The sequence below is a fragment of the Physella acuta genome, unplaced genomic scaffold, assembly GCF_028476545.2.
Source record: "Physella acuta isolate Inbredline_101_S28 unplaced genomic scaffold, ASM2847654v3 ptg000164l, whole genome shotgun sequence".
Classification (NCBI taxonomy): Eukaryota; Metazoa; Mollusca; class Gastropoda; family Physidae; genus Physella; species Physella acuta.
This window is the reverse complement of record NW_026731683.1, coordinates 1,103,386-1,115,702: the sequence shown is the minus strand read 5'-3', so window position 1 is coordinate 1,115,702 and position 12,317 is coordinate 1,103,386. Positions and strand designations below refer to the sequence as shown.

At 31.5% G+C, this 12,317-nt stretch overlaps 2 protein-coding genes across 2 annotated transcripts; one reads left to right on the top strand and one right to left on the bottom strand.

The window, feature by feature from the left end:
* The first annotated feature begins 1,675 nt into the window (after nucleotides 1-1,675).
* Nucleotides 1,676-7,187, top strand: LOC131935981 (uncharacterized). The gene is made up of 5 exons (XM_059292761.1): nucleotides 1,676-1,753; nucleotides 3,536-3,564; nucleotides 3,866-3,943; nucleotides 4,341-4,470; nucleotides 4,970-7,187. Exons 1-5 carry the CDS (start codon nucleotides 1,688-1,690, stop codon nucleotides 5,138-5,140), a joined length of 474 nt encoding a protein of 157 aa, XP_059148744.1. The 5' UTR covers nucleotides 1,676-1,687; the 3' UTR covers nucleotides 5,141-7,187.
* Nucleotides 7,188-9,860: 2,673 nt separating this feature from the next.
* On the bottom strand, nucleotides 9,861-12,313 carry LOC131935970 (uncharacterized). The gene is made up of 5 exons (XM_059292742.1): nucleotides 12,053-12,313; nucleotides 11,673-11,775; nucleotides 10,886-11,002; nucleotides 10,462-10,540; nucleotides 9,861-10,108 (listed from the first exon to the last, which is right to left on the bottom strand). The coding sequence occupies exons 1-5, from the start codon at nucleotides 12,163-12,165 to the stop codon at nucleotides 10,017-10,019; spliced, it is 504 nt and encodes a 167-aa protein (XP_059148725.1). The 5' UTR covers nucleotides 12,166-12,313; the 3' UTR covers nucleotides 9,861-10,016.
* Between the last annotated feature and the right edge of the window lie 4 nt (nucleotides 12,314-12,317).

Here is a 12,317-nt window from a genome sequence, read left to right as displayed (position 1 = left end):
TATATAAAGCGGTGTAGACTCGTGAGAGTAGATTGTGTTGTGAGTGTGTGCTAAAAGGAAAATTATTAAACACTAGATACATGCAGAGTTTCTTCCAGGCATCTCTTCGGGGGGGGGGGGGGGGGGCGAAGCCCCCCACGAAATTTTTTTACCGCCCCCCGAACGAAATGAAATTTATATAATTTATATAGAAAATATATACTTTTAACAGTGTCCGCCCCCCCCCCCCCGAAGAAAGTCTACCGCCCCCCCCCCCGAAAATTTTAAGTGCCCCCCCCCCCCCGGAGAAAAAGTCTGGAAGAAACACTGGATACATGGCCTGTTGAGGGAGACATACAACGGGCGCTATGTTGGTGTTGTCTTTTTCTCTAAACCGAAACCAAAACTAAAAGCACTACCTAAACTTCAAATTTAACTGGAAACGGAAAATATAACTGAAAACGGATTTTTATCCAGAATCGGCACTTTAACCGGATCCGGATATTTAACTTGAAATAAAACGCCTAATAATCCCAACCGTAATACTGATACAAACGCATTTTTTTTTTACTTTTCTGGCATTTGTTTTCTGTATTTAACATTCACTTCTAAAGTTAGACAATTAAATTAGGCGTTTATTTATTTTTTGTCTCTATTATCAATGACGTTATTATTATTGAGTATCGTTTTCGGAATTCGATTCTTAATTCTATATTTTATGCAACCATCAATGACGCCATCCTATTCTATTGTATAGACGCTAAATGTAGACATTACCACAATACTTTATCTGGCAACCTTGATCTATGAAATCTATACGTAATTAATGCACATGGATAGTAAATATAGTAACCTTGTAAACTTGACAAAAGTCGAATTCTGAGTTTCTTTCAGCAACTCTTCAGGGGAGGGGGAGGGGGGGGGGGGATGAGCACCCTGTAGAATGTCTACCGTCCCATCGAACAAAATAGAATTTCTATAGAAAATATTTACTTTTACCAGTTTCCGCCCCCCTCCCATCCCCGTAAAATTTAGTCCGCCCCCATCACCCCCGAAAATTTCAGCGCCCCCATCCCCGGGAGAGAAAAAAGTTTGAAAGAAACACAGGTCGCAAAGGCTAAACGCAGACCCGATATCTATAATTTAGACCCGTTTTCTACTTTTGGCCGCTAATCCTCAATCATTCAGACTGTTTCTTTCTGACTTTTTTTCTCCAGGGGGGGGGGGGGGGGGGGTATGGGCTTGATCACTTGACATTTTCGCAGCCTGATTGAATTCTCAGGGGGGGGGGGGGGGGAGGGCTGAAACTGGTAAAAGTAGATATTTTCTATTTAAATTCTGTTTTGTTCGGGGGGGGGGGGGCGGCGTGGTTAATCTATTTCAAATACAAAAGCAGATGTGTTCAACGTATTCTAATTCAATCAGGTCAGAGAACAATGTTTGGCATTGTATTTCCCTTATTTTATTATTAGAGAAAAGATAAACTTAACAATTGGAATGTTTTCTATTATTGCTATTGTGAAAAAAAGGCTAAGTTAAAAGGTTTAATTAAAAGATTAGATATATAACGTTTACATTTGCTTTAAAATCTGACAGAGGGCATACAGTAAAACAGTGAAGTTAATTATTAAAGAGAGGTAACTCATAATTTTTTATAATGATCGAGGACAGCACTATCGCTCCAGCTGATAGTTCAAAGGTCGTAAAGATGGCTCCCAAAACAGAAAGAACGGTGCAACTTTCTTTCTTCGTGTTTTTAACGTTTATCGAAGCAGTGAGTAATTTACGCGATTTTAAATTTGTGTTTTTAAAATTAAAACCCTTTAACCTACATAGTTAATAATTAGTAGGGCCTATTTGACATGAATATTGAATATAATAATAATATATTTAGGCCTACTCGTTTGAGTGTAAGAAAGAAAAAAATCACAACTGACCTCTTCCTCTTTCTTTGGTTGGGTTGAATCAGTTTGACTGAGTTTTTCTTTGTGCTCTTTGTTATACTTTTAGATCTAGTAATTAATTGTAGGTAAATGACCCAAATCTAGCAGTGTGGCTTAGTTTTATCCTACCACCACGGCATGCCTAACTAACTAACTAAACTAATGATTAGGCTACTAAGTAAACTTACTAAATACTAAACTACTATTACTAAGCTTACTAAACTAAAATACTAATGATAACTAATGACTCAATGAACTCAATGACTAATAATAATTGTAATTAATGACTGATCAGTGTTCACTGTTCCTTCTGTCTTCTGTGTTAATAAGTATTAGTAATTATAAGTTGATGACTTGTTGACTAATGTTGCCTTTTCTGAGATCTATACTGGTGGATACTTGATCTGAACAATAGTTCGCTAGGAGAATGAACTCCGGGCTTGTCCTCAACTAACCACCTTGCTTTTTGTATGAATTAAATATTATAAACTCAAAACAATAGGGGCCTTATATAAACAATCTCATCAAAAACAAAAATGTATTCAATACAGACATTTTGAGTGATTTTATCTTTTATATAGGCCCTAGTTAAAGTAAAGAATTAGCTTCCATTTGACATTAACAAATACTGAAATCGACAGTATCTAAACTGAAACCAAAACTAAAATTACCTCAAATTCAAATTTATCCGGAAACGTAAAATCTCCTTAAAGAAATGCCTGAAAGAAACTGTATGCAGATCACTTTTTAGATTAGACAAATAAATTAGGTGGTAATGTTAGTGTCTTTATAATCAAGTATAGATGATGTCATTATTATTGTGGATTTTTTTAAGGCAATTACTTTTTAATTATATGTTTACTCTAGAATCAATTACATCATTTAATTGAGTGTACTTTTTTGGCTCTAGAACTGTATATATTTCGTTTTGTTTTGAAAACTTCCTATATGTTCTATGTGACGTCATGGTCTTTGAAATTTCCTTATGTTTTCTCTAGAGCTTTCCCAACAGTATAGCAAAACTATTATAGTTAATTAACTTAAATTATATGATCATTTCAGTTAATTTCAAAATAAAATTGAAAATGGATTAATAAGCCTATCAAATATTAGACCTAATGTTTTAAATTAATTTTTTTGGCCCATATATTATCGATCTTTAGCCTACTCTATAGGTTTAGTAGGCCTTTAATTATTAGTAATATAATAATATATAATACTTACTTGGTGACCAAATCTAGACTCATTTAATTTACTAAGAAGGCCTATCAAATTAACTATAGGGCTAATTCTTAATGTACGTCTCTTAAGCTTAAAAGAATAAAATTATATGGTAGCATACATATTGTCTTGGCTACTGCCTAAATAAGTTTAGTAAGTAAAAAAGAAATATACTGAATTAAGGCAAGAAGAGTATTCGTTTAGAATTATTAATTATAATTATTCATAATACTTTAAAGCACAAAAATAGCATTTGGAAATTAGTCTTCAATAGTCAATACATAATGGTGTCACATCTCTTAATTGTTAATTACACTTTCGCTGTACACTGTTCTATACTTTTTCATTTGACAATTATTAATAAGCCTATAAAATATTTTTATCTTTTTCAGGTCGATTGCTATTATTGTGACAATGATAAGTAAGTAACTGTATGTGTGTGTATATATATATATATATATATATATATATATATATATATATATATATAATAGCCGTCCTGGCCAGGCCCTGCGCTGGCCTAACTATAAATCTTAACTTAACCCTAACCACAACCAACTAAACCCCAAATGTAAGGCATTTAGGCAAACATAACCGCAGACACAAAACATACACAAGCATAAACTACAAACATAAGTTAAATCTTGAAACAGGCAAGTTTAATGTTTAAATTTAACACCCTAATGTTTTGAAAAAAATGTTAAAATTGCCCTTATATTCAGATGCACTGAAGAAGAATATTGCTGTGGAGACAATACATGCTGTCCATCCTACAAAGTTTGGGATCTTTGGTATTTCTGGTAAAGAATGTTCTAAACTTCAACTACTTCTATACAATCTTTAAAAAAACTATGTAGGCCTACTTATTTTAAAAATTACTGCATATTATTTTTGTAATGTAGGTTTATTTTAGTTTAATTCAATTAACTATTAAACATTATATTGTGGATATAAATTATTGCATTGGCTTTAAATTAATTACTGTGTGTACGGTCTTGTATAATTTCAGTTTGAGACTTACTCTTTTCAAAAAATTTTATCACTTTAGAATGTTTTTATAAAATCAAGATTAAGATTGTAGGCACTACTATATAGCCTATCATATTTTCTTGTGTATTCAACTTCCATTTTCTTTAAAATAATAAATTTGTATTGATTATAACTTATAAATTGTTATAAATTAATAAACTCTTGCAGGTGTGGAGTTCTCTTCTTCATGTTTCTTTTATCACTGTGTGCATGTCTGTGGAGGTACAGACTTCTTTCAAATGGAACTATAATAATAAGTGGCTACAGTTATTCACCCCTGCAGGAAGTGGACTCAATGGTTAGGAAAACTAAGCAATTAATTTGTATTTTAATATTGTTCTGTTCTATTTGTATGTGTTACTTTAAATGATTGGCTACAGGACATTACCCCCCCCCCCCCGTATTTACCCCCCCCCCCCTCCCAGAGCAAATACACCCCTGTCAATTACCCCACACAAAACCAATGCTAGACACAACCCTAACACTAGCTCTAGCCCTAACCCTAATCTTAGCCCTAACCCTAGCCCTAAACCTAGCCCTAACTCTAACCCTGTCCCTGGGGGGTAATGTCCTACTGGGCAGGGGGTAATTGACAGGGGGGAAATGTCAGGGGGGTAATTGACAGGGGGGAAATGCCCTGTTCCCAAATGATTAACATGTAGTTTAAAACTTGTAATTATAATTACTTCAAATTTACGCTAGCCTACATGTTTAATAACATCAAATTTACGCTACCTGTTTGATAACTTAAAATCTACACCCTGTGTTTAATAATTTTTCGTGTTTGTTTATTCAAGGCTGCGCATCAAGACTTTACGACTATACGATTTACACGTAATGGTAATGAAATGTATGAGCCCCACTTAGGCACCCCACCACCCTACAACCAGGCATCAACTGGAAATGTCAAAGTTGCAGGACTACCACCATCATATGCACAAGTAGTTGGTATGAGGGAGACTCATTAATTACAAACAGTTGGGATATGTAAAGACACATAACTTAAATTTGCTTAATATCCTGACCAAGTGAACAGAAAGGAACGTTAATGTTTTTTACCTAGACTGTTGAAAACTAAGAACTAAATTAGATTTTAAAGCTTTAAGTGTGAATTAAATCATATTAATTTTAAAGAATAATGATTAATCAAATTAATTTTATGAAACTACATACATTTTGATTTATAAGTGAAATACATTTGTGTTTATTTATTACCAAATATGAAGAATTAAACCGATAGCAAAGGGAAATACACGTATAATTTATTTAGCTAATTCGGTAGAAATGAGATACTGCTTTTATTCTTTATTTTTAAAAAGGGAACTTTTTTTTCAACTATGCTGTTGTGATTAAAGCTTGTATGAATATATTAGAAAAATTACTATAAAGAATTTTCTTAGATGTTTTTTATAAACAGTGTTTTGAATGTTATTTTTTTCCAGTTAGTTTTTGTACTTTGATAAAGTGGTATGCATTTTAATGTCAGGGATTTTGAACTCATATTTTTATTTTAAAGTCACATCATAAAATGATTTTGCAATTAAAGTGTTAGCATTCACTTTAGTTTTGAGAAAGATATATTCAGCCATTTATGTTATTAAAAGTCTTAATGATTGATATCAGGTACAGTTCTTTACTTTGATGTCAAAACCTTTAGGTTTGTCATTGTGTAAAATTTGATGAACCATGATGTATGCATGACAGTTATAAAAAAAATTTCTTTTAGTAACTTGATTGCATGAAGCGTCTCATAATAAGGTGTTCAGAAATTTTTTTAGCTGCACGTATCAAATGCACAAGAGCACACACTTATTTTTTCTGTGATTACTTTTAATTTAAAGCAATTGTTTGTCTTTCTGTTGTATTGCAGACTGTTTGCAATGTTTTTAAACCCTAATCTGGGTAGCAGAAAGCAGTTAAAATTTCTTTTAATAGAGTATGTTGTAACTTATATTGTAACCATGACGACGTTTTGAGTTTTAAAAATAGAAAAAATTCTCTTACGATTTTAAAAACAAAATAGACATACAAAAATGATCTGATATAAGCATATTGTGTATAAAATTATCCTAAACTTTAAACTATAGTGAGAAAATGTTTGTTATATATAATTTATGTTAAGTGCTTGCTTTAAACATGTACTAGAAGTGTGATTTACTGTCACTAGAGCTGATTGCTGAACTCACCCACTGCATATCATTTTGTTTGTTAGTTACAGTTCTCAGCTTCAGTTACTTCACATTTCAAAAGCTGTTCATTTTTAATTTAATGTTTTCAAAAAGCCAAATGGATTTTATATTTGGCCAAAATATTGTGGTACTAGTTTGGAATTTACTATTTTTAAAAAAAAATATATGTGAATATTGTAACTATATCTCAGCAATGAGAATTTCTGAAGCGTTCCATGATTTTTTTCTCCATGTTATCAAGTAAGAAAATGTAAACATGAGAATTACATGTTACTGTTATTACATTTTTTTTTGCTAAATGTTTATAAAAAGTTGTTTAAAAAAGAATTCATATAAATTCAGATAAAAATATATATTGGATTAATGCATGTGTTTGTTGAATTTTAGCTTATGAAGTTAATTTTCTCTAAATATTCTAGAACACTTTTACCAAACTAAATTTTAGCCTCTGAAGTGTATTTACTCTAAATATTCTAGGATACCAAATGCATTTTTTCCCATCAGTAATAGAAAAAAATTGAAATTTCTTTGGTTCACAAGTTAAATTAAATGCCTAAAATTCTAATTTAAAAATCCACAAATAATTAACACATTGCCAGCTTCAATACTATGTTGATTTAAGAAATTTGTTTGAAATTAAATTAAAATTTTGTGTGTGTGTATATTCTAGATTGTATACTTTGTAACCTAGGTGAAAATACAATGTTAGCATTAAAATATATTTGCAAGTCCGTCCTGAATATGTTTTGCCTCTTTTCCCTAGATGGATTCTTATATACAATGTGGGGGAATCACTTGGTTTAGAAAGTGTGAATATATTTTTTTTCTTAGTAACTTTTTATTTTGATATAAAATATAAGAAACTGAACACGTCTTTAAGCATTCTAAACACACTATCTTAGACACATTTTTTGGCATATATACTTAAGCTACTACTTCTGGGCATATTCTTACAAAATTTTCAATTTATTTATGATTTTTAGTTAAAATTAGTTGGTCTTCTTTATTATAGTATATTTCAATTTTTTTTTCTCTTAAGACTAATTAGCTTGTAGCTAATATGCTAACCATTTTTTGGAAATTCATATTGTTAGCATCAATTTGAATATTGAAGAATTTCTGGTTAATTATGCTAAAAATGTTTGTTGAACACTTAAATATAGCAAATTAACTAGGGAGCATGAAAAAGAAAGATGTTTTTATTACTTTGCTAATCTTGATGTTAAATGCATTCCATAAAAACAAATTTAGTTTTTTTTTAAAATATAACACTGCATTTATTTTTTTGGTCTCATTTTCTTAGCAATGTTTATTGTTAACACTATCAGTGAAGTACACCATCACATAAATGTAAATAGTGCTGTACAATGTGCTTTCATATTTTAAATGTGTGTGTTGGTTACCAGCTATATACTTTATATACTTGTAGTAAGGCTTTATCAAAATGTTTGAATTAGTTAAATATACAATAGATTCTAGCTCTAGAAGATTATATTGGTTTCCAGATATTTATATAAGATTTTTAAAGACCATCTTTGGATTAATTTATGTGCTGTGATGTTTTAAAATGTTGAAATAATTTATAATGTAAAAGAAAATTGTGAAGGAAATTTCTGTAAAGATTTAAAAGATGCTGTTTTTAGTTATGTGTTAAGAAAATATTTTGACAAGTTTGTTAAACTTTAAGAAAATTGTTAATGTATTCAAAGGATATTAAATAATCTTTCTTAATTTTGCAGTTTGTTGTCCTAAAATGTGTTAAGAAAAAAAAAATATGGTAGATAGATAGATGTTGAATTCTTTTACTTGTCCTAGTAATTCTTCTTTTCTTCTTCTTTTTTAATTTTTTGTGTTGAAAGAGATTCCCTCCAACACAATTAAGTATACGTGTCAACTTGTTATGCGCCATTTAGGCCATGGACTCAGATTTCAGACGGCTTTTCTTTTTGGATTTGCTTCCATAGCCTTTGTCCAACCAAGAACAAACTACAAGGCAGCAGTTGTTTGATTTTGGAGTTGTCTCTCCTAGAAAAATTGCTGTCCCCAGCTATTGAGCCTCATTTGCCCGGGTTTTGGATAGAACTCTGGACTTATTGGTTTAGCAACCATGAGCTTAACCGACCCGACCACGCCGACCTCCTGTCCTAGTAATTAATAGTGGATGCATTTTTTCACCAATAGTTTTGGTTTGATCCAATCCAGCAATGTAGCTTAGGAAATAACATCTGATGCCATCAGTAACTTAAAAAAACTTTACTCACAAAGGTATATACAAGTATTTTGTGAGATACCTAATTTCACCATATCATATCAGCATACATATATTGATCATTGTGGAACAGGAAGGTCAACAAGACTGCCTGACCAGACAATTGAAATCTGTCAGCCATTCTGGGCTGGATTTACATGTTAAGTGTCCTTATAGTAGAAGAAATGGGCAGTGTATTGGTCACACAGTCCTTACATGTGGTTCCACACATAGTTTCCACTTCAGTTGTAAAAATTGATTATTGGTCATTATTTTGTCTCATGACCCAATATAGAACATTTTTTTTAAAGTTAGCTTTATTTTGTTTGAACAGCTAGCACATTACATTAAGGGGAGACTGCTCTTACTTAGAGTTCTTAGACGTATTTCTTTCTGTAAAAATAAATTATTGAATAAATCTTGAATAGCAATTTGAAAAATTCTTAAATGTATTAGCATTGATAAAATAGTTTGTGCCACATTAGCTAGCTTTTTAACATTATTTTTAAAATTACTGACTAAAATAATGTTAGCTTCAAACAAAAGCTAAACTTTTATTCTCTTAATCTATTCTTTAGCCATGTGTAAAACTATACAATTGGACCTGCACACCAGAGGCGTAGTGAGGGGGGGGGGCCGACGACATATGTCCCCGGGCGCCGACCTTATGGGGGGCGCCAAATTGAAAGTTTGATGGGGGGTGCAAATGAAAAGTTCGTGGGGGTGGGTGCAAATGAAAAGTTCAAGGAAGGGGGGGGGGTGCAAATCGAAAGTTTGTACCCGGGTGCCGGGAAGGGTTGCTACGCCTCTGCTGCACGCTATTATAAGTTTCATCATGTTAGGAGTTTTAAAAAAAACCAATGTAAATATAATTTCTACTTCTAGAGCCCTACTTATTTTTAATTATTAGGCTTTAATATATATATTATTTTAAACACAAGTCTTGCTGGATAAACCAAATTTTTTGTAAGCCTAGAGACAATGTTAGAACAATATGCAGTAGAAGTAAAAGCATCCCTGTTGAAGTTAGTATCAAACAGAAATTGGGGTCTATCGTTAAGCTTACATTTGGAATTGTGTTCTTGAGTGATTGGTTAACTATTTTTTTCCAGCTGGAGTTTTTAATTTTAATAGTGGTCAATACAGCTGCTATGTTGATTCGTTTAAAAGAGATAATAGAAGTGGATCTTCCGCTTTGATGAAAACCAAACAACATATTTGTAAAAAAAAAAAAAAATCAGGCAAAAGAAATCTTTTAAAGTTTTATTGAACTGAAAAAATTCTCTAAACAGTATATTAAAGTGCAAAAAAAGTCAGAATAAAAAAAGGAAATATTTAAAAAAAAAATTCTCAGTGTCTGAGCAGATCAGCATAATTATAGCAATGCAAAATGTTTTGCAGCAAAACTTAATATTTGTCACAATTGGCAGAGGAATACTGAGTACATCTCCCATTGTCTGTTGCTTCCTTATAATTTGCTGTCAGATCTAGTCCAGAGCCTGAATTGACAATTTGGAAAAAAAAAAAGTTTAATTCAATTGTATTTACCGATTAATTCATTCAATTATGTTCTTATTTTAAGAAAATATGCTTTCAAGGCGATACAAATAGTCAGAGTATCTTACTCACTTCAGGCATAATTATAGCTTACAACAACAAAAGATGTTAGCACATTTTTTGAAAACATGATTTAACTTATGTGTGCATTGATGAAATAGTTTCTTCTCATTTTTCAGTTTTAATAATGTCACTATTTGACTGACCAATGTTCTTGACTATAGAATTCAGTACACAAGACTCATCATGGAACTATACAGTACAAACTCACTAATTATCTGACCATTAAACTTACCAGTAATCAAGTTGTGTAGATTGCAGTAGTTGGTACCATAATCTAGAACTGCATACCAAGTCTCTGAGGTGCTGAAGCCCTATCATTATCAAATATTAAGGTAGTTTAAAATATTTATATTTATGTGTGCATATATGCACATAAACATATATATAAATATATGTATATATATAAATAAGTATATTATTAGTGGACATATTTTATTTTGTAAGTAACGTTATTTAATACACTATTTTACTGGAAAATTTTCAATGATCTAACAATAACAGGGAAACAAAAGGAAAAATGTACTATGTATTTGGACGCTCTAATTTAAAATTTAAATAAAACACACAATTGCTTACCAACAATAGTAGAAATTATAACTGTTGACCTTTTAACTTAAAAGCTGGACAATAAACATGTGTGCCATTTTAATACTTACATTAACAACACAGCTTGTTGTACTATTGGAGTTGAAAACAAATGTTAGGTCATCAACATAGTTCTTCACTGGAGTTGTGTGTGTAGCTTTTAACACTGAATTATCAAAGCTGATAAACTAAAAAAGAAATTATTTAATTATAAATACACAAATCAATTAGATTTGAAAGATGGTATTATAGGTTTGCATTTAGACATTTATGGTATTCGCACTTATTGTGAAAATTTGTTTAGAGATTTAGAGACACTGGAAACTGATACTGTTGCATTTTCAGAGTGATTGGCCTACTTAAAATGGTTAAGTACCCAAAATCTGTTTTCAATCAATAAATTACAAGCCTTTGCTATAAATTATTTTGTTAGATGTTTATATTCGTAGCTTAACGAAAGTTAAGTAGAGTTCCATTTTCGACCCTGAAGGTCCATGTGGCAAGTGAACTAGAGTTCATCAGTTTCTGCGACCTCGACATATGAAGGGATAATGTAGTCAGCACTATGACCAACTGCCTTTACTTTCCCTAACATGAGTTAGTTACCCATTGTTGAATCAGGGACATTTTACTTGAAATCAGGTTTCAACTAGAGATTTTTGTGTTTGCAGACTAGCATATGGCTTAAAGAGATACTTTCTATTCTTCTGATAGGTGAGATAAATATCTGATAAGTCCCAAATCCCAAATGTTTAAAATTACTACTGAAATTTCAATTTCAAGTTGCATTTTATACAAACATGCAAGACAAAGAAACCTGGTAATAATAACATTCACTGTAGGGGGAAAACAACTTACTTTGTATTTGCACTTTTCACCTGTGCCGCAGTCATTACCTTTCCATAAATCTATCTGATCAATAATTTTTTTGCTTGTCTCTGGACAACCCAGGCCAAAGTACCTAGGAAAAAAACAGATCTAGATCTAGATTAGTACATATGAGCTAGAGATCTAGACCTAGTATCAATTAATTATTAAAGCAAAGTAAATTGTAATTTTGAGACTAATTAATTTACTAATTACTAATTATAGTAATTACATTAGTCATTACCTATATGACATATGAGCCTATTCTAGGTCTATAAATTTGCATTTGGCGTAATTAATAGTTAGATCTAGATCTAGTATTAATTAGATCTAGCCTAAAGTAAAATTTTAAAAACAATTTTTGTTTTTACCAATCAATTTTGCATGAAGCATGCAACGGCATCCCAAAAGCGCCTCTGCTTAGCTCCACAATAGCAATGAGAACAATAAATAAATCAGTCAGCGCCATCATAGACATAGTCATAGTAGATCTAACTTGACTAGAATCTACTAGTGTTGTATAAATTTTAGTCTGTCGGACTCACAGTCAAGCAGTATTTTCGTGGCTTGACTTTCTCAATGTGAACAGTTTGTGTAGTTATATAACGTCTTTAGTACTCTTTAGCTTTATGGGAG